The sequence below is a fragment of the Perognathus longimembris genome, chromosome 28 (genome assembly GCF_023159225.1).
Source record: "Perognathus longimembris pacificus isolate PPM17 chromosome 28, ASM2315922v1, whole genome shotgun sequence".
NCBI classification, from domain to species: Eukaryota; Metazoa; Chordata; class Mammalia; order Rodentia; family Heteromyidae; genus Perognathus; species Perognathus longimembris.
The window spans coordinates 82,546,020-82,569,227 of record NC_063188.1 but is presented as its reverse complement, the minus strand read 5'-3'; the positions used below and the strand labels follow the sequence as shown (position 1 = coordinate 82,569,227).

At 37.9% G+C, this 23,208-nt stretch overlaps 1 protein-coding gene across 1 annotated transcript in view; it reads right to left on the bottom strand.

The window, feature by feature from the left end:
• Window positions 1–23,208, bottom strand: part of Efhc2 (EF-hand domain containing 2) — a 153,478-nt gene that overhangs the window by 21,487 nt on the left and 108,783 nt on the right. Inside the window, exons 12-13 of the mRNA XM_048335429.1 lie at window positions 5,287–5,484; window positions 3,483–3,575 (exon numbers count right to left, since the gene is read on the bottom strand). Coding sequence (XP_048191386.1) covers window positions 3,483–3,575; window positions 5,287–5,484 — 291 coding nt within the window. The remainder of the gene's footprint in view (window positions 1–3,482; window positions 3,576–5,286; window positions 5,485–23,208) is intronic.

Genomic DNA, 23,208 nt, shown 5'->3' with positions numbered 1-23,208 from the left:
CTTTTAAAGACCTGTTAACTTTTCCCATTTTAACTGATCTTTCTAGAGGAGGCACCAGCTCTCTTGGGAGGCCAGTTCTAAGGCATTCCCTGGAACCCAAAGTCAGCTATAAAACACTAGCTTAGGGCTGAGATGCCTGGGGAAACTGCACTTGTATTTCTAGTTATTTCAGGTTCGACCTCAGAATGCTATAAACAAGAGAAGCCATCTTTATACTCCCCAGTCCTACAAGGATGGAATGATCTTAGAATCTTCTTCCTCTCTTGTACTTGAGAATCACAATTTCTTTCTCATTAGTACTGAGGGACAATTACATTCAAGTGAAGTCTCAGGGTTTGCATAACGACACATGGAACACATAACCAGGTAGCAGAAAAGCTGGCTTTAGAGTCAGGTGTGGTAGATCCCAAGCCCAAAGTTTCCCTTCTACACACATTGTATACCAGCACAGAGCAAGTCTCTGAGGTTGTGAAGGCAAATGAGATATAATTCCTACCCTTGGGAGCTCAGATAGAAAGCAAAGGTTTCGTAGGAAGTTTGGGGCATCAAATGGAAGTAATGCTCTTCCAGTGAGACTTTCCTTATATATCAATACTTACATTTAGGAAATGGGTACACATGTCTACTCTCAATTAAAATGTACCTTTAAAATGCTCAAGAAATGATAAAAATATTCTCAGGCTATCAAGCCTATGTCAATACAGAGTGTTCTTGCTATTTTAATGGATAATAGCTGCCATGACATAGAACACAGAAATGTGATACTCTGTACATTAGTGAAATGAGTTGGGTTGGTAAGTAAGACAACCCCATACCAGCTCTCATGGCACAAACTGTAGGGCTGGAGCAAATAAAGGTAAAAGCAAAATGTGGAAATCCAAATCGCAACTTTGGTTGTGCTAACACCACCTAGCTGAATTACAAGGATGATGAAAGAGAAATAGAAGGGAAATCTTAATACAACATCTTAGTTCTCTGCATCAGTTGCAGAGAACTGGGTAACAATTACTAGGTGAAAGAAAGCACTCACTCTGTTGTTTGTCATCTAATGATCTGAATTCATACAGCAGAGTTATAAAGATGCCCAGAGGCGGTAACCTCATCCTAAAGCAGGTATATCTATCCTGGGCAGTAGTGCATTGAGCAAAATGAAACTCTATCCCTGTTTCCCACGGGAGATTACAGAGTCAGAGGGGCTTGTGGATTAGTGTGCCACGAGGAGGACTATGTAGAAAGAGATTCTCTTCAAGGTTCTATAAAGGCCTGTGGAGTCTGTGGGGAACAATAAGAATGCAGAATACAAATGTAAGCTGAAAGCTGATGGGTCCATTAGGAATTAGGGCAGTCTTTGAAAGGAATCTGCGGAGATGATGCAAAACATCAAGCATGTGACCCAAATCATGGCAGGGCATATTGGAGGGAGAGGAGAATGGGAATGAGACAGTTTCTAATCTGATTAGTCTGAAGTTTCCCCCTGAGTGTGGAGAAGGGTCAGTGCACAATTAGTGGCAAAGTTAGACTGAACATAGTTTGCTCAGTGGCAGGGAGGGATGACCTCCTCAAAGCTAAACTGAGCAGAATGTATTCAGAGACTGAGACAACCCCAACGCAAGTTGCGGAACAGTCCTTTCACATTTAATGTCTAATTGTAAATGCAAAGACAAAACAGTCTGCTGAGAGAATGGGAGGATGATGACTTGGTGGCCTCTGCTCTGGATAAGAAACCCCTAGGTCCTCCAGAAGCTAGGCTCCTACATTACTGAACTTTCCAGGACAACTTGTCCTCAAGCCCATGAAGAGATGATCTAATAAAGATCCATAGCTTCCTGACTAGAAGACAGCTTAATGTGTGAAAAGCATTCAGACCCAATTATTGAAAAACAAGGCTTCCTCCATAAAAAAGTTAACAGGTTTCTTCCATTTCGTTTCTTAGTCAGTCTGTGTGTGGGCTATGGTCCCTGACTTGAATTATCTCCTAGTCCCCAGTCAATACTTATTACCAGGTGCTGTACACGGTACTTTATACATGTTATTTCCATTAGTCCTCAGAACTTCTACGAAGCTAAATGCTGTTATTACCATTCACAGGTAAGGAATCTGAGAACCAGATTCCTTGCAGATTCTTGCACAAAATCACATAGCTAATAAGTGAGTTTAAAGAATATAAGGTAGATAAAATTGCTATGATATGCAACTCACTGGCTCTTTATATGAAGTAAATTAAATAGTGAGGAGAAAGTATGTGCATCTGAATGGATCTAAAGGTCAAAACATGACTCTTCATTACAAGAAAAGGAACAGAAAGAGAAATACGGTGTTATGTGAATCCTTAAAAGATAAACCCTGAGATCATTAGCCAAGGAAACACTTCATGGAGGGTTTCATGGATGTGGTGCCACTTGAAGAGGACCTTGAAGGAAGATATGGCTTTCAGCAAGTAAAAAAGATGGTAGGAAAGAGGCAGAACCATCAATATACCATAATATCCTGGCTGCTTTCAGACAATGATTCAAAATTAATTTACCTTTAATTTAATCTAATTTATTTTCTTTTTTATTTATTTAATTCTGTTGGCAAGGTGATGTATAGAGGGGTTACAGTGGGCTGGGAATATGGCCTAGTGGTAGGGTGCTTGCCTTGCATGCATGAAGCCCTGGGTTTGATTCCTCAGCACCACAGAAAAAGCCAGAAGTAGTGCTGTGGCTCAAATGGTAGAGTGCTTGCCTTGAGCAAAAAGAAGCCAGGAACACCGTTCAGGCCCAGAGTCAAAGCCCCAGAACTTGCAAAAAAAACAGAGCGGTTACAGTTACATACATACAGTAGTGAGTACATTTCTTTTCATACTTGTTACCTCCTCCTTTATTTTTATCCCACCTCCTCTCCCTCCGAATACTTCCCCCACTCCCAGTTGTATAGCTAATTTCCAACATATTGTCTTGTGAATAACACTGTTGGGTTTAATTTACCATTGATTTACTCTTGGTTGTTTTAATTATATTATTGATGATATATCCTTTCAAGTGGTTTTAAAAATTGTTTAAACTGTATTGTAAAGGTGACATACAGAGGAGGTAGTTCCATAAGTCGGATAATGAGTACGTTTTCTTTCAAACAGTGTCACCCCTCCCTCTTTCTCTCTCATTTTTTCCTTATGTCTTATAAAAGGAAAAGTTACCATGCTCTTACATGTTACAAAGCCTATAATGAATTAAAATCTCCTGGGTTATTTTTACCTTAATACATAGGTATGTACAGTTTCTGGAAAAAATTGAAGTGTATAACATTTCATTGGTTGTAAGGATATTCTATAATAAAATTCAGGGTAGATTTTTGAAAGCAGTACTTTCTGATTGCTAAAGACTTGCAGTGAGAAGACCTGAAAGTCTGCCTGCTAGAGCACTATATATAAAACATAAAGCAGAAACAGTCCACACAAAAAAATGTATGCAACAATTCTCATCAAGGTGCATTCTCTTGCTTACCTGGATAGTACCTCTACTAGAAGCTCATCATTCAAAGGTAGCCTGGAAGACTTACATATCCTTTTGACGTCAATGGTAGGTAATACATGTTTTCTGCATTAAAACAAAGTAGCTTTTATACATCTTGTGTTCCATGAGCAACAATTATATGATATGGGGAAGAAAATAGAAATATAATATGTCCTGAAAATGTACTGCTATTGGAATGTACCATAAGGAAAAACAATAGTGTTATATTTCACCAACTTTTTCTATTTTAGGGTCACTAGATTTCTCTCCTTACTAAGGGCTTTCAAATCAAGATCCAGATTCAGATTTTTGTTTGGTGATAGTGCAGGCCGATTTAGGCTGTAGTCATGAGTGTTGCTCTAAGTAATCGATATGCATTCTTGACCACTAGTCAAAAATGGTTCTGATATTTGAAAACATCTTTTAATTTGATAGGCATTCAGAGTATCCAACACAAGTATAATATGACTTGGAGGTGTTTTGGTTTAGGTCTTTTCCTTGGACCCAAGCCCAACTGGCGCCTTAACATTCCCTTCAATTTTGTGAGATGCAAGTCATTTTCTCTAAAGGAGGCCCAACATTCATTTTCCCCAGCCTGTTGGCAGCCCAGAAATGCTTGTCAAATACTCAGCCAATGTTCTTTGAGGCACTATACAAAATTGTAACCCAAAGGAAACAAATTGGCCTCTTTCCTTTGCAATGAGAATGTTGTTTACAATCAAAGCTTATTAGATCTAGATAAGCCCCAGGCTGTCTTTTCAGCCAGCCCTAATGCTCTCCAGAAGTATTTCTTTAGTGGAGGAGGATCACACCTCTCACCCTGGTGGAAGACACAGCCAAGGTTATACAAAGCTCAGGCCACACATTCTTCAGTAGGCAACAAGAAAGTTTGAAGAGTCAAAGAAAAATTCAAATGTCATAACAACTCAACAAAGATGCATTATTAATTAGCAAAAGACAAAAAAAGTAATATACAATTTTATGGTAAACTATGATGTGTTAGAGATGTTTAAGGCATTATCTGGCCACCTGGATACAGATGTAAATTCTGAGGATAAGCAAAGGAACCACAGGGAAGAAAGGTGGCAATAGTGTACTGTAACAAGATTAAAAGCTAGAGTGACATGGATCATGATGCATTGTACTCAGAAACTGACACTTTGAATTCAAACCCTTTTGTACAACTATTTCATGATAATAAAAATTAAAATAAGAAAATATAAACTAGAGTGAGAACTAAAATTTCCAACAACAAATGAAATGAGATGAATTTCCCTACATTCTATTAGGTCACACATACCAAAACCACTGTATCCAGCTGTATGTAGCTAGGATCTAATAAGACTTTATACATACTAACAATGTATTAGAAATAATTATACTGAGCTTCATTACTTTTAAGAAATAATTTCTAAGAATTTCTGTGGATCGTTTGTTTCCAAGGTTCTTATTCTCTATATATCAAAGTCACATTTATAAGTCCTAGGTAGTATTAAAATAATGTGAGATGGCATCTCAGAATTAAAATTCTCTAACATCTTGTTTTACTGCATGTTTCGGTTGAAAGCTTTTTGAAGCAAATTCACAAGCCAGGGAACAACCTATTCTTTTGAAGGTATAGGGCCTCTTCTATTCCTCTCTTATTCCCTAATGAACTGAGGTGTGTTCACTAAATAGTTGAGTATGATAAGACATGGCAATTTACTTTTAGTCCTTTTGGACAAAATATGCATTCCTTTCAATACTCAAGTTCACATAAACTTAAATGATCTATTAAAAATAAAACAAAACTTACTTTTCTCGATCTTCATACAAACAGATAGCTAAGAGCCTCTCAAAATTCTCAAACATACTTTTCTTGAACTTTTCATGAACCTGCGACATTAACGTAGTCAAATCTGTATCATCAGGAGAAGGCAAACGGTAGTGACGAGCAACAGTTATAATCTCCTGGTCTACAAGTGTCCTGGCAGTTATATCTATCAAAATGTCTCTGTAAAGAAAATGAAAAAACCACAATAACATCTAAGAATTAATTTTACTCTTTCTTCTACTAAAAATGTCCAAATCCTATTTTATAGAACTTTTACCAACTGTGTAGAAGATAAATGGCTAATGTTCTTTATCTTAAGAAGCAGCAGGAAGGCACTAATGCCATCTTATAAATAAAATGGTATTCTCCCACTTTGATAATAGCATGTTGCCAGGAACTGTTAAAGTCTTTCAGTGGTCAAAACACCTGTCACTAAGTACATGCCTTTATCCAATATCTATTAGCCTTCCTTACAGAAAATAATAGCTGACATGGGTTTTCACTTTCCCAGGACCCAAAATTTGTAAATCACTAATCTAGAATGGTGTTTTCCAGATAGCAAAACAATCTGACATATTTCTGTGGTCAAAACTAAAAACTGAGCCGGTGCTGGTGGCTCATGCCTATAATCCCAGCTACTCAGGAGAGGCTGAGATCTGAGGAACATGGTTTGAAGCCAGCCAGGGCAGGAAAGTCTATGAAACTCGTATCTCCAATTAACCACCAGAAAACCGGAAGTGGAGCTATCACTCAAAGTGGTAGAGTGCTAGTCTTGAGCAAAAGAGCTTAGGGACAGGGATCAGGCCATGAGTTCAAGCTCTTCTCCACAATACACACATACATACACAAAAATGAAAAACTGATAGAGCCTGGCAATGAGGAATAAAAGAGCAATATAAAAAGGGATACCTCGGACTTTATTCGAATTCTAGTAGACAATTAGCTTTGTGATTATTTTGCAAAGCTAAAAATAAATGGCAACAGCAACATAGTAAGAGGACCCAAAGACTAAAAAATTGGCTGTAATGTTTCTAATGTATTTGCTATAAGAATATTATGATTATACAGCATGCATTAGGCAGAATTACATTGAAAGGATCAAAATACAAAATACTATGGTGTTTAAATGAATAAGCTCCCACCAAATAAATGTACTTAACCAGAAATATTTCTGTCTCAAGACTCAAAATTAAGCAAGGGAAAAAAAGTTTTTACTTGTTCTTGTATTATTGACTAGTCTTTCAAAAAGAATGGCTTTTACTTCTTTTTGTTAATTCATTAACATATTTAACAATTCTAATTTACTCAGGAGAGCATCTAGGAAATTCTGTGATGTTGTCCTTTCCACAGAAATTACATTTTTCCATATCCACTCTTCCTGTTTTTGAATGTTCGGGTTTGGGTTTTGGTTTAAAATTGTTTTCATTGTTGCTGTTTTGTTTTGCGCCAGTACTGAGGCTTGAACTCTAGGCCTTACTCTCACGTGGCTTTTTGCTCAAGACAGGTACTCTACTATTTGAGCCATACATCGACCTCTTTGCTGGTTAATCAGAGATAAGAGTATTGAGGATTTGTCTTAGATTGGCTTCAATCCTCTCTCAGTCCTCAGATCTAAGCCACCGGAGTAGCTAGGATTATAGGTGTGAGCCACCAAAACCCACCTTTGGTTTTAAATTTTTAATGATAAATGAAGACTAACTTGAACCAGGAAAATTGTACAATTTCAGAAAGTCAGGTCAAATAATCTAATCTGTAATATTGGCAAAGGCTCACTCTGTAGACTATGAAATGACACTTCAGTACTTGAGCTTTTCAGGGTCCACCATCTGCACTGCTCAAGCATTCAACAGTGTTCTCAAAAGCAAATGACTGGAAGGGCCAATTGACTGAAATGAATAATATCAGTAAAAATCTCTACCATTTACTGAGGCATAGTTACATGCAAGGTCATGTGCTGCTAGGTACCTTTGACAGGGATCATCTCATCTGACCCAGCAGATAAGTACTGTTGTTATCCTCATTTTACAGATGAGAAAACTGAGGCACAAAACTGTTTAGTAATCCATCTTCTGTTCCAAGGGCCAAAATGTGAACTGTGACCTCAAATCCTCTGCACTTACATATTTCTCTAGCTCCCCTGTTCTGCTAGGATATAAGGTGGAATAACTAGGTGGCATGGGACTTGGGAAAAAATTACCTAAGGGCCATGGAATTGGAGCTGACTATTTTGTGGATCTCTCTTCTCTTTGTTGTCCACACTATGTTAGAATATGTCCCCCACAAGTTCATATGTTGGAAAATTCTTGTTAGTGGTATTTATAGGTGGGATCTTTTGGAAGTAATTAGGATTAGAAGAGGTCATCCAGGCAGGACACCTCCACCCCATGGTGGCTTTAGTGGTTTTGTAAAAGGAGAATGAGAGCCCTAAGCTAGGCAGCTTGCTATTTTTGCTCTGTCCACCATGCTATGATGCAACAAGAAGGCCCTCATTATGTTCTTTGACTTTCCAACCTCCAAAACAGTGAGCCAAAGGTACTTCTATTCTTTGTAAACTACCTATCTCCAGAATTTTGTTACAGCAACAGAAATTGGAACTGAGATTGTTCATTACCTCTGCTTTGAGGACTATCATTAGCCAGCACAAAAAAGGAAAAGTAATTTTTAAAAGCTTGAGTCACCATCTCTGACAGAGCACCGACTGACCACATAGTACATACTGTAAGGAAAGCTGCTAGCTTTCAGTATTTGTCATGGAATAATCAGTTAAAATTATGCATAAAATGGAATAACCTACCAGCATTACTAAGAATGTAGATTTGTATTTATTTGTATAAAAAATATCCATGCTGTGCTGATCCTAGTAAAACTAAAAGAACTGGGTACAGATAGCTCATGCCTGCAATACTAGCTACTCGAGAGGCTGAGATCTAAGGATCGTAGTTCAAAGCAAGCCCTGGGAGGAAAAATCTGCGAAACACTTTTCTCTAGTTAACCAGAAAAAGGCCAGAAAGTAGAGCTGTGGCTCAAGAGGTAGAGCGAAAAACCTGAGTGTAAGGCCTACCACTGGCATCAAACAAAGCAAACAGGAAGGAAGGAAGGAAGGAAGGAAGGAAGGAAGGAAGGAAGGAAGGAAGGAAGGGAGGGAGGGAGGGAGGGAGGGAGGGAGGGAGGGAGGGAGGGAGGGAGGGAGGGAGGGAGGGAGGGAAAGGAGGGAGGGAGGGAGGGAAAGGAGGGAGGGAGGGAGGGAGGGAAGGAAGGAAGGAAGGAAGGAAGGAAGGAAGGAAGGAAGGAAGGAAGGAAGGAAGGAAGGAAGGAAGGAAGGAAACATTAGAAGGATCCATGCCCCTAATTGCAGATTTCTTTCTTTCCTGAAACCTTTTTGTACTTTTTCTGGGGTTTTCTAATAATCAAGTGTCACATTCAGTCACAAAGAACATCATGTGAAAGCTTCTTCCCTTCTTCTCTTCAACCAGTGTGAAGAGAGTAGTAAGTGGCACATTATCAAGGATGAGGATAAAAACGTGTGCATCGGGGCTAGGAATATGGCCTAGTGGTAGAGTGCTTGCCTCGTATACATGAAGCCTTGAGTTCGATTTCTCAGCACCACATATGTAGAAAAAGCCAGAAGTGGCACTGTGGCTCAAGTGGTAGCTAGCCTTGAGTATAAAGAAGCCAGGGACAGTGTTCAGGCCCTGAGTTCAAGCCCCAGGACTGGCAAAAAAAAATGTGGTGTGCATCAATAACTAGGAACTTTCCACACCAGATCCTAACAGTTTATTTACTGAACAGTTTAAAAACTGAAAATATGCTGACATCACTGCAGTGTCTATATTTGCTATGTTTCTATACATTTTAAGGGGGAAAGACAGCTCAATATTACACATCATTACATAGTTTGACATGAGACCTTCAAACAAGCCATGCCATACTGAAAACTGTCACCAGTTGTAGGGGGCACCAGAGGTGCCACAAGACTGCTTACAAGGCAGATCTTTGTACCATGACCTCAAGTGGGACATCTAATCCTCACCTTGCAGGCCTCAAATGGCTGTTGCTATCTTGCCCTGCATTTGCCATGATTTCTTTCCTGAGGACTTACTATTCCCTATCAGACCTTATTTGGCTTCACAAATTGGCAATCTTTTCAACGGGAATATGCTTCATTATTTTATTGTAGTAAAATATACATAGCATGAAATTTACCATTTGTGACACTGGCAGTATTGTGCAAACACTACCTTTATCTAGCTCCAAAACATTTGATCAGTCTAAAGAAATGTCATACCCACTAAGCAGTTCCTTTTCTTTCCTTCCTTCCCCCAGTCCTCTCCATTGCTATCTCTGACAATACGAAAATTCTTGGAATTTCAGATAAATGGAATCATATGTGGTCTTTTGTGACTAGCTTCTCTCTGTTAACACAATGCTTTCAAAGTACAGCTATGCTGTGGCATGAATAAGTACCTTGTTCCTTTTATGTCAGATTAATATTACCTTGTGTGACTGTACCACATATTACTTATCCATTTGTGCAGATACACATTTGGGTTATATTGCCTTTTGACTATTATGAACTGCATTGCTATCATTTGTGTACATGGTTTTTGTTGAATACCTGTTTTCAATTATTTGGGAGTATATATGTGTATGTATACACACACACACACACACACATACTGAAGAGTGAAACTGTGGGGTCATATAGTAATTCTGCTTAACCTACTGAAGAAACACCAATTTTTCTGTATACTCTCCACTTTGCTTAGGAGAATAAAAACAAAGGTCCAATTTTTATCAAGCACAGTCCTTCCTCATGTAAAACTTGAGAGTAAGAAATAAGATCTGCCATTAACATATATCTTCTTGTCTAATCATGTAAGAGGAATAAAATTGAACTTTTAAAGTAGCTATGAATTACACTGATCTACGCTGGAGGTGTGGCTCAAGTGGCAGAGAGTACTAACCTAGCAAGCACAAATTCAAACCCAAAAAAGAAATTATGTATGTAAAAAGGGGTGCTCAGTGGCAGAGCATCTGCCTAGCAAGTGCAAGGCCATGAGTTCAAAGCCAGTACCACCAAAAAGTACTGATCTTTTGCTCACTGACTAATACTAACTAATATTAAAGATCGCAGTGTCATTACTTTTATCTTTGTCCAACATTGCCTCACATTCCTGACACTGATAAATTAATGTAATATTATATTATAAAATTGTTAGTTAATCTTGTAAAGGGTTTCTTTTTCACAAGACTGAAAAAAATGCCCAAGTGTTCGAGGATACTGAGGTAACTGCAGAATTTGGAAACATGAAATGCTAAACAGCTTTACAAAACATAATTCCACTGTAGTCATCCAATCAAGGAAAGGTGAATCAGAACTTCATTTAAAAACTCTGAATTCAGGGTATTCCCTTACATGGTGAAAAAAGTCCAAGCAATGTCTTCCAAATAAAGTTTAAAAGAGTTAGCTCTAGCATAAACAACTCCTGAAGAGCCTAACAGGCCCAAAGGCAAACAAGAAAATCTGGCCAGGCAGCGGTGGCTCACACCTATAATCTTAGTTATTTAGGAGGCTGAGATGTGAGAACTGTGATTTGAAGCCAGCCCAGGCAGACAAATCCTCAAGAATCTTATCTCCAATTTACCATCAAAAAGCTGGAAGTACAGGTATGGATCAAGTGGTAGAGCCCCAGCCCCAAGTAAAAAGTCAGGCAAGAGCAGGAGACCCAAAGTTTAAGCCTCACTATTGGAATAACAGCAACAATGGCAACAAAGTGTGGTTGAGCCTAAATTAAACCAAGCAACAGTTTCAATGACAATCAGATATCACCCTTTCTCATTCCCTTCAATTGAAAAGAAAATGTATTTTATTTCATGTGTCAGAATTACTCACATGCTATATACTGCAAGGTTTCTCTTTCTTATCAGTGGGGTCTTAACTGTGCACCCAAAGCAGGAGCATGGCATACTGGAACATTGGCATTTGCCAGATAGTACATGATGGCAGAGACAACTGGCAAAGTATATGTCAGAGGAGGGGGTGTTGGAAAGATACAATACAAATGTCTGAGCAGATTTTGCTAAGACCTAAATTGACTTCAATGCCATTCACAAAGTTCTTCAACCCTATTAGAGCCACTTGGGCTATATTCACTGCCTATCTTTAGAGAGTTCATTTAGGGACTTATGGTCTAAGTATCTGGAGCTGTGCAATATGATGGCCTTGCCAGAGAAGTTACAGGGGAAGGAGTGAAGATTGCAATGAACTATAAGAAAATCATTGACTATAGTAGAGGTTCCAAATCTTTTTTCGAGGGGGAGGCAGCATGGTTTAATGGGAAACATGTGAACTTTAGAAATGCATAGACCTGGACCAAAATTCCAGTCCCAAGAATTCTCTATGAAAGGCGAATTGTGGTAAATGACTTAACTTCTCTGAGCCTCAATTCTCCATCAATGAAATTAGCCAAGAACATCTGCATCATAGAATTTTGTTTACCATCGGAAGCAATATGAAATTGTTAAAATATTGGTCAGATCATATCATTACCCTGTTCAAAACCCTCTGGAAGTTTGCTATCTCTTTCAAAGTAGAATCTAAAAGCTTCATGATAGCTTACAAGGCCCAACGTGATCTGGCCCTTCTCTTTTACTACCTTTTAGAGCTCATCCTCTGACCCATCTTTCACTCTCTAACAGCCTTACTGCACTTCTTGCTCCCCTCAAACAAGTCAAATCATGTTTCGCCTCAGAGCCTTTATGCCTGTTGTTTCTACTAACTGGATCTCTCTTCTCCCATGAAGTTGCACAGTAGGGACCTTACCTCCAACAGGGCACCTTTTCTGCTTGTAGATCAGCTTCTCCATAAAGCCTTCCCTAACCAGCCTTGTTAAAAATATGACCTCTGCTTCTACAACCCTTACTTCTTTCCTGATTTCTGTTCCTCAGTAACGTTCATCATACTTTAGTAGACAATTCCTTATTTTACATATCATCTTCACCTTCCCCCATCCCCAGAAGAATGTTCCACTTAGGGGTGAGGCTGAGTTGTCCTATTTTGTTCTGCCAAATCTGCATTACCTTAAATACTGTGGTCTCTAGGACAAAGCAATAGGTACTTTGCCAAATAGATGAAAAACTGAGGCTATGAAAAGCATTCAGCATAGTGCCTGGAACTGCAAATGCTCAATAAATGAAAGCAGTTTTTATTATTTTCGTCATTTCACAAGGGAGATCATATCAAGTTGTTTTAAAGTAGAAGAGTGACTTCTCTTAAGTTTATATTGGGGGAATTGGAAATATATTTAATGACTAAGCTCCAGGTGAGCCTTCCTTTATAAATTGGATAGATCTCAAAAGCTCCACAAACACTCCATTTTCAGAAATCAAATTAGATGCCCTTTGATGCTCTTTTACACATAAAAATACATTATCTACATTTTGGTCAATTTTAATTGGAAATGGCACAGAATATCTTAGCTGTAAATTTCTCTCGTTTCTGTCAATTTCTTGATGACAAATCAGCACACTGAATCCTAAAATAAATTCTTTTGGAAATAATCTTATAACAGTATAAATAATTACTGCAGAATTCATCTCCTTTGTAAATTTTTTTTGGTATATTTACTAAAAGAGAAGTACATTGGCACTGAAAGTCATTGACCTTATTTTTTTCCAAACAAATGTAAACGACATTCTTGTTTTCTCTTTATTACTACTTTAATCTTCAATTTGCACAAAATACTATTTTTTTATTTTGACATATAGTGCAAGGTACATAGTGATTTTAATTCATTTGCCTGTTGCAGTATGGCCTGTTGCACTTATTTGACTTTGGGCTATTTGAGTATAACCAAACAAAAAGATTTTCTCATGCAGGTAAGAGCAACTGCTATACATTATTAACAGTCTATTCTTCAGAGTGGTATAATTTTAGACATCCTGTAAGCTATTCATCTACTATTCTTCTTTGATTTGAGGTAATATGCATTTAAATGAGCTCCTCAAGTGCCAATAAGTGTTTTGGTTTCTTAAGTTCATATCAATATTTGGTGGGGGGGGAGCTAAGCAAATATAAGTCTCAATGACAAATTGGCAATGTAAGAGAAAAGGAACACATTTATTTCATTTTAAGGAGAGTTCTTCATTTTATATGACTTTTTTTACTAATACCTATCATGTGCTCAGGGCTGTTTAGAACTTTTTTTGAGACAGGGTCTCACTATGGATCCCAGGCAGGCCTTGAATTTACAACCCTCTTGCTTCTCACTCACAAGTGCTGGGTATGCTATTACACTAGTCTTTGCAGCTTTGTTTTTAACTTTTTTATTTGGTTGCCAGATGTTTTTGAGACTTATGAGACCATACTGAGCTCCAAAACCATCAGGGAATCTTACATGTAGTATAATCCCACATAAACCCACTGGCTCTTACTAGTCACACATAGATCGAATGCAAGATGGAGTATGCACCATTGGGTGCTTATAATCAATTTCAAAACTCAAAACTTTCTCCTGTCAGATTCTTCACTCATTTTAATGACACACTTGAAAATGGAAAACTTATTGTTTGTAATAAAAGTAATTCATTTCCAACTATAAAGAATTTGGATAATATATAAAAACAATATTTTAAAAAGAGAAGATGAGGGCTGGGGATATAGCCTAGTGGCAAGAGTGCCTGCCTCGGATACACGAGGCCCTAGGTTCGATTCCCCAGCACCACATATACAGAAAACGGCCAGAAGCGGCGCTGTGGCTCAAGTGGCAGAGTGCTAGCCTTGAGCGGGAAGAAGCCAGGGACAGTGCTCAGGCCCTGAGTCCAAGGCCCAGGACTGGCCAAAAAAAAAAAAAAAAGAAAAAAAAAAAAAAAAGAGAAGATGAGAGGAGTTGGCTCATTGGTAATAGCACCACCACACCTGGCTTCATTCACCTTTCAGTGAAGTGGTTTGGCTTTGAATTTACAAGTATGCATATGTATGTTCATATATGAAACCAATTTTCATGGTCACTATGCTTCTAATTTTTTTTTTAACTTATTTCCCAAGTTTGACTTCTTTTTTTTTTTTTTTTTTTTTCTCAAATTTTTATTTTCAAACTGACGTACAGAGAGGTTACAGTATCATACGTTGGGCATTGGATACATTTCTTGTACTGTTTGTTGTACTGTTTGGTTCTAATTTTTTAAGACACCCCTCACTTGAGTTCCTCATTTTGTATTATTCATGTTCTGCAGTAATGTGTTTCTTTGAGCAATTTACAAAAGAAACTATATTTTAAGTTTTCTTGGAGATTTGAAAGCATTCCTGATGACCCATGTACAAAAAAACAACCCGTCCCCAGTTTGTTTACCCTCAAAGCACTGAAAATTTGATCCAGTTCCTCCTTGTATTACCTGAGGCCACAGCTCTTTGGTTTACAGGTCACTGGTGCTGCCGCTAGTATATTTTTAAGGTTTGTGTGTGTGTGTGTGTGTGCTTTTCTTTGATGTTTATAATAGTGGTTTCTTTGATATCTCTTTTTTAAATTTTTACCAAGGTGTACTAAGTAATCTCTTTCCATATATTTTGTTTGGAAAAATGAATTCACTCAATTTGCAGATCCTTTTAAGTTTAGAAAAGGATTATGTAAAAGGCTGTGAGTGTAGTTCTGTGGTAGAGCACACACTTCGTATGAGAGTGACTCTGGAGTCAATCCAGGCCACCACTCTTTCCAAAGAATCAGATAAGGAAAAAATGATTTTTTAAAAAATCTCTGACTTTAGTTACATTTGTTCAGTTCCCTCTCTACCTCAATTTCTGCTCTCTTCTTCCTCGTTGTTTCAGCCCCTTTCTTATTTTGTTCTGGGAGTGTTTCTGAAGATAGTTCTCTGGTTTACTACTACTGAGTTTTCTCCATATCTAGTGTCCTATTAGTATCTCCTGTTAACTTTTAACTCAGACAATAATATGTTCTGTGGGTTTTAAAAAAAAACAAGTATTTCCCTATTTTGGTCTGTTTGCTTCTCAAAAATGGTCAGTGCTTGCTGAGACTATAATACATTCTCTTATGGTCATAACATAACTAGTTTCTAAGAATAAACAAACTAAAACCAATTTTTCCATCCAATAAACCATGTTTGGAATCTGCATGAGAATCCAGACTTAATTTTTTCCTGTCTGTGCAACTTTACAAAAAAGGTCAGTAGAGTTGTCTGGGTGTTGGTGTGTGGCTGTAGTTCACAAATCTCACAGGCTCTGTCACAGATGTGATGTATACACATATTTGTGTGTACATGTGCTTATGTGTAAGTGTGGAGACTTGGTAAAGAAGAGAACGATTCAATCACTTCTACCCTCAATATAAGAGCCAAGTCAAAATGAAAAGAAGATACATTTACTTAAGAAAACAGGAGAGAAGATAAGCTTTTCATTTGAAGACCAAGAAGTCACATTTGGGTTGGAGATTTAGGAAGAAAAGCAGGGCTGGGAATATGGCCTAGTGGTAGGGTGCTTGTCTCACATACATGAAGGCATGGGTTCAATTCCTCAGCACCATATATATAGAAAAACCAGAAGTGGTGCTGTGGCTCAAGTGGTAGAGTGCTAGCCTTGAGCAAAAAGAAGCCAGGGACAGTTCTCAACCCTGAGTTCAAGCCCCAGGACTGGCAAAAATAAAAAGCAAAGAAAAGCAGAGCATAAATGAAGAGTAAAGGTGAAAACCCTTGCCAGGCACTAGTGGCTCATGCCTGTAATCTTAGCTACTCAGGAGGCTGTGAGCTAGAAGACAACGGTTCAAAGCCAAGCTGGGCAGAAAAAAAAGGCTGAGAGATTTTATCTCTAATTAATCAGCAAAATGACAAACTGGAGCTGTGGTTGAAGTGGAAGAGTACTAGCCATGGGATAAAATGTTGAGCAAGAACATGAGGCCCAGTGTTATATAGGTAGGTAGGTAGGTAGGTAGGTAGGTAGGTAGGTAGGTAGGTAGATAGATAGATAGATAGATAGATAGATAGATAGATAGATAGATAGATAGATAGATAGAATAAAGTGCCTTATAGACTAAGAATTGACAAAGGAGTTCCAAGAGGACCTCCATGTCCCATGACCCCAGAGGCCTATTGTTCACAATAATTAGCACAACCCTTAGTGGTAGCTCTTTTTTTTTTCTTTTTTTCCCCTTTATTGTCAAAGTGAAGTACAGAAGGGGTACAGTTTCATATGTAAGGCAGTGAGTACATTTCTTGTTCAACTTGTTACCTCCTCCCTCATTTTCCCCCACCTCCCCCTCCCCCTTTTCCTCTCCCCCCATGAGTTGTTCAGTTAGTTTACACCAAATGGTTTTGTAAGTATTGCTTTTAGAATCGTTTGTCTTTTTATCCTCTGTCTCTCGATTTTGGTATTCCCTTTCCCTTCCCTAGTTCCAATACACATGTACACAGTATTTGGAGTACTAAGATCAGTTACAGAGATAGCAGGGGTAAAACCACAGGAAGGGAATACAAGAGGAAAAAAAAGGTACGGTTTCACATGGCATGTTGAAAATAATTACAACAATGATATAACACTTGTTTCCAGAACGTGGAGTTCATTTCATCTTATGTGTTCATAAAGGCATAGCTATTTGGCTATTGTTATCCTCTGCTGTGACTAGCCTAAACATGTACTAATTATTCCCTGTGAGGGAAACCATAGAGTCCTTGTTTCTTTGAGTCTGGCTCACTTCACTTAGTATACGGAAAAAATTATACTAAGTGGTAGCTCTTTTCTAAGACAACTTAGCAGATTCTTGGGCTTGTGCTCTTTGGGAACTTTGGGGCCAAGACACAAATCAGAAAAGAAGAACACTAAGTCCAACAGTGAATAAATGGTTTACATCCTTGCTCAAATATGAAGAAAGAAAATTTCTTAAATTTTCACCATGACCTATTTTTGGATTTGTTTGGAGACTTCTATGAGGAATCCTAAGCTTGGGTGAGAACAGGCCTGGGCTGAGGGCTAAATCACTTATCAGAATTCACAGCTACAACCATCTGACTACATTTTTACAGTGGCTGGAACTTTTTTAAACTGTGCAATGTCAGTAAGAAATTATTTTCAGTCCAGATAATATAATGAAAACTTGTTCCTGGCTCCTTATTTTAAACACACCATGCTTAAAATCCATGTAATGAATCCTAGCGTGTAACCACAGAGCGTCAAATCTAAATATAGCAGTTTTTTAAAGAAATAGAAGAAATCTTGATGCTGATAGTTTCCTCTATAAAGCCTCTGTGGCTCTAAATAAAAAATTAAAGTAAATATGCTCATCTATTAAGTGTTTTTTTACATTTTACTTATAACAAAAATAAAGGAAAACTGAGCATGAGTGAATTAAGATCAAATAATAGCTGATGTCAGACACAACCTAATTTTCCTGCCACCTCAGATGTTAGCCAAATTCCCTGCTGGCTAGAGAGAGGGGAGGATGAGCACCTCTTGCAGGCCTGGTGCATACACCCTCCCAAGCCAAGAATTGTCCCTCTTAGGGTCTACTATGCATGATGCTAATTTGTTCCAACAGTGACTAAGTTACAACCATGACCATTTCATGTTCAACCACCTGCAAGGTCAAATGAAGCCTGCATTGTGGCATCAGGTATCTGGGTCTGGGTAGGGGATGAATTTTGCCAGGAATCATTCCCTCTCACCTGTGATCTATTGTCCTACTTCCCTTAATACTTCATGTTCTTTGGTATCTGCACCCTTTCCTGTGTGACTCTGATATTCCAACTCCTAAAGGAGCACAATTTCTTCCTGCTCCTTCAAAGTGGGGTCAGGCATGGAGCTTATTTTGGCCAACATAAGGATATAGAAGTCAAAGTGTGCTAGTTCTGAGCCTAGGCCTCAAGAGGCCTTCCCTATTTCTCATTCCCTGACTGTACTTTTGCCATTACTCTAAGAATGGCACCGCCAAGTTAGCTTGCTGGTTCCTTGGAGAAGGAAGACAGTGCAGGGGGTCAGCTTGACCTGTCTGTAGCCATTTTGAGTCATAACCACCATGACTACATCTGAGTAACACTGAGTAACTGATGAGAGTCAGTAAAAAATATGCCTGATGTCCTTGATATAAATAAAGCTTGAGATAATGCTGGTAAGTCTGGCTTAGATGAAGTCACTTTTGTCTTGACCTCTATATAATCCCCATTCTTCTAGTCCAAATTATGGAGATCTATCTGTCATTCTGCTACCCAAGATGCATTTCTTTAATAAGATCAACAATAAATTGCATTGTGCAATCCTGTATCTGACCACCTTTCTTGGGTCTCATGGCACCTTGAGACTGGTTCTCACACATTGGGATATTAGTCTGGAACAGAGAAAGTTGTGGAATACATCCACAGACCCCTAACCCAGCTAGCCATTCCATGGGCCTGAGAGATAAGTAAATGCTTATTTGACACAACATTTAGATTTTGAGACCATTTTTACACATTATAATTGGTAAACCAGCTGGGCACTAGTGGCTCATGCCCATAATCCTAGCTACTCAGAAGGCTGAGATCTGAAAATCAAATTTCAAAGCCAGCCCTGGCAGGAAAGTCTATGAGACTCTTATCTCCAATTAGCTACCAAAAAGCCAGAAGTAGAGCTGTGACTCAAGTGGTAGAGTGCTAATCTTCAGCATAAAAGCTCAGAGACAGTTCCCAGATCCTGAAGTCAAACCCTAGGACCAGCACACAGACAGAAATTGGGGAGATGGAGAATTGAATTTTCTCCTCTTCCTCTCATCCTTCACCAGAATTCAGAAAGAGGCACTTCATGGGGTGAAACTGGACCTCAGGAAATTAGGTACCTGAGTTATGGCACATTATATCCTTCATAGATCCACTTTGCACAGCCTTCTGGAGGGAAGTTATCTTTTAAAAAATTGCTGTCAGAAACATCCAGCTGGAACTCATCCTGGGAATCTGGATGAAGCAACTGAGATTTCCGTCCACGTACCAGAGGGTGCTCTCTGTGAGCAATTGAAAGAGACTATATTTCTTGAACTCTGAATTAGAATTTCTTTTCCACAGCAACTGGTTTATTGTTGCTTTAGTACTAGTGTGTATCCTGTACATGATCATGCTCTGTCCTACTTTGTGCTGACTTCTAGGAAGCTCAGAGCCATCCATGCGGTTGACTGTGAGTAAATGCCCATGGCTTTAGAGCCTGTAACATATATACTACTGGGCTGGAGCGTAGATCAGTAACAGAGCACTGCACTTGCTTAGCATAAATAAAGTCCTGGATTCCATTCTAGCACTGCCAAGAACAGAAAAGATTAAAAAAATAGACTGTGTGTCAGCCACCATGTTTTCCTACTTTTAAATTTTCTTTTGCTTTCATTATGTATATGTCTGTTTTAGTGTAGAATTGCACTAATATAAAAATAAATACAACAGTAAAATAATTTATTTCTATTTTGCTTACTTCATAAATTCACTTCTGACATATTAAAATGATGCAATTCTCAACCATAAAACAGATATACAAATATGAAAGCAAGCTGGCCATGGTGGAGCACGCTGGTAATCAACAAATAATAAAAGCAAAAGGAAATATAAAAATAGGAAAAATGGTGGCTGACACATAGTCAATTTTTTAAGCCTTAACAAATATCTCCATACCAGATGACAGCCTTCCAGAAAATACAAGATGATTTCAAGAAGAACACATGTCTCAAGATTGGGAGAGACAGCTGCTAGGCGACCCATGGGTACATTTATGCTTTTTATACCAAGAATATAAAACATGCATGTGGCCAGTGGAAAGGAGAGCTAAATTAAACTGATGTCATGGGTATTTCTTGGTTTGGAGTTTAGCATACGTTAATTCATCTAATGCCCTTAGCAGCCTCTTGAATTATTTGAATTCCACAGAAGAAGCAGTGCACTATGGATGAAGAAGTGGAGAAATGTATCAACCTTACCTAGGTTAAATATAAATCTTCATGTTTAATAAAACTGATAGACTGCCTGGTACAAATCCCATGTGTGCAATTTAATACCTAATTCTGAGTAGCTTCTTTAACTTACTGTTCTTCAGAAATGGGTTCTAATGAAGCTAAATTTACATAATATTATTTTGTAAAATAAGAAGGTAATATGTATGGGCATTTCATAAAACACTTATCACACATAAAGAACATATAACCATTAGCTATTTTTCCAACCATTAGTGAGTGGCACAATGATTTGTCCTTCCAAAAAGAGCAAAATATGTCTAAGAATAACTGATTAACTATCAGGTACTATTAAGTGAGTAAAAACAGAATCCAAACAAAGGATTCCTTCCTTCCTTCCTTCCTTTCTTTCTTTCTTTCTTTCTTTCTTTCTTTCTTTCTTTCTTTCTTTCTTTCTTTCTTTCTTTCTTTCTTTCTTCAATTAACATGCAGGTGGGAATAGAGATAGGTTCCGTGTACCAAGCACAAATGCAAATGCAGTAGTGCAGAGTCAGAGATTACAAAAGTGAGGTGGTCAGGAATATCATACAAATGGAAAGGTGATGTAGACTGTGTAAGTAGTGGCAAACAGGACAAAACTGAACAACAAAGGAGAGACCCTCAGCAAAATGGTGTGGAAGAGAGTGACCAGAAGGAGCAAGCCATAACAAACAGCTTTAAACCACAGGGCAAGCTGGCACTCCTGAAACCAGCTCAATCTCTGTCATTCAACATGGGACCTGCCACAGAATAGGTGCCCAAACTTTATTTTTTAAATGAATGATAAATGTGCATGATTCAAAACCAAAGTGTGTAGGAGACATACTTTCAACAGCCCATGGTTGAGTAACAAAATTTACTTGAATGAAAAACAGTCAAGTAGGACCTGTTCTATGGTGGTCCCAAATGTTCATACCTTCCTGCCCTTAAGTATCCTCTTACTTTTTATCTTCACTTTTACATAATAATTCTCCTTTATAGGAAGTACAAATTAGCAGTTACTGTTCCCATTTTTAAAAACAAAATTTGAAATCTAATTAAAGAAAAATGTATGGGTGGTATTAACTAGATCATTTGTTACTAACAATGTGGCTACATATATGCCTTGTTTTTATTCACAGAACTTCATTTAGAAAACAAACCATTAGCACATTGTATTCTGGATAAAATAGTAGTTTTACTGTTAATGCATTGCCCACTCTCCCAGGAATATAATTATGGAAAAAGAAATAAAATAAACAATATAAATATATGTGTGTATATATAAAACTTGAGAAAAGGACTTGGTCATTTTTCCACTCTTTAAAAACATTTGAAATTATCTGTTTAGGCACAACATTATATGGTTTACTTATTTGAAAGGCCAAGAATTTTTTTCTAACATTCTATAAAACTCAAAGTTGTAAGAATGGATGTGTTAAAAATAGAATGAGTGATTATGATTTTTAAATAGTGGAGTTGATTTTAACTAGGCCTATATGATCACAGCCAAATCCACTTCAGTGTTAGTGTTAATAATTATGTGACATTCCCTAATAGTAATGTGTCTAGTCAGTAATTTCTCCAACTTAATTGTAGTCTTATGGCATTGTAGAGATGCTGTGTGTGGCCAAATGTTAGAGGAGGTGGCAATTAAAACTCTTAATTCCTAGGCTGAGCTTTGAGAGAGAAAGAGAGAGAGAGAGAGAGAGAGAGAGAGAGAGAGAGAGACAGACAGACAGACAGACAGACAGACAGACAGAGAGACAGAGACAGAGACAGAGAGACAGAGAGAGAGAGAGAGAGATTTCCCTAGGTACCAAGGCAGAGGGAGCTGATAGCCAGAGAGGAAGAAGTACAACTAATAGGTAGCAGCTGGAGGGAGGAGGGGCTCCATTTAACAGTATGAGCTTAGATATTAACACTCACTTTGGCACATGAGACAAAGCCTCTGCCATGGAGGCAATTTGGAACTCCTATACATGAAATCTGTGCACAAAGTTAGAATGGTAAAAAGCAGTTCTATCTATCCACTGGCCAATCAAGATGACAATGAAGCTTTTCTCCACAGAGTTTCTAGGTATGCATTTGTAGATATGTATATACATATGTATGTAAGCATATAGAATCGGCTACAAACTCAAAGCCAATAGGTTACCTTAAAAAAGTTTGTAGAACAAATTTATTTCATTTAATTACTAGATAACACTGTGAGACAATAAATTAATATTCAAAATCAGATGAAATCTCAACAGTGTGTGTCAGCCTACAGACCCCAAACCAAAACTACTCTGAATATTCTACTTATGAATGCTACAATTAGTAGGTGAAAGCATGAGAAAGAAAAGTAAAATGTGTCATCTCAAAGTATTGCTTATTAACTAGAGAAAGAAAGATACTAACTTTACAACAGAGAATCCTAGCAGACACTACCTTAACCAAGTGACCAAGTTCCTCACTGGTAATAAGATATACTGACCTCATGAACCCTTTGAAATGACACACTAAGGACACAACATCATTTTGTGTGTTCATGCCAAAAAAATTCATAATCTAAATTGAACCATGAGAAAACGTGAGACAACTCCAAACTGAAGGACATTACAATCAAGATCATAAAAAAAACAAGGCAAGTCTGAGGAACTGTTACAGACTGCAGAAGACTAAGAATAAACAATGACTAAATGATGAGTGGGATCCTGGATAAGATCCTAGAACAGAAAAAGGGCCTTAGTGGAAAAATTAGTGAACTTCAAATAAAATTTCTGGTTTACAATATCATCCCAAAGTTAATTTCCTGTTTTGATAATTATGCTATGGTAAGATGTTAACATTAGGAGAAGTTGGGGAGGGTTCTATGGGAACTCTGTACTATTTTGAAAACTTCTGTAAGTCTACAATTAGTTCAAAATAAAAGACTTTTTAAGTAAAACTTCTCTGATGGGCCAACCTAAGCAACAACAGAACACTACAGTGGAAGAAG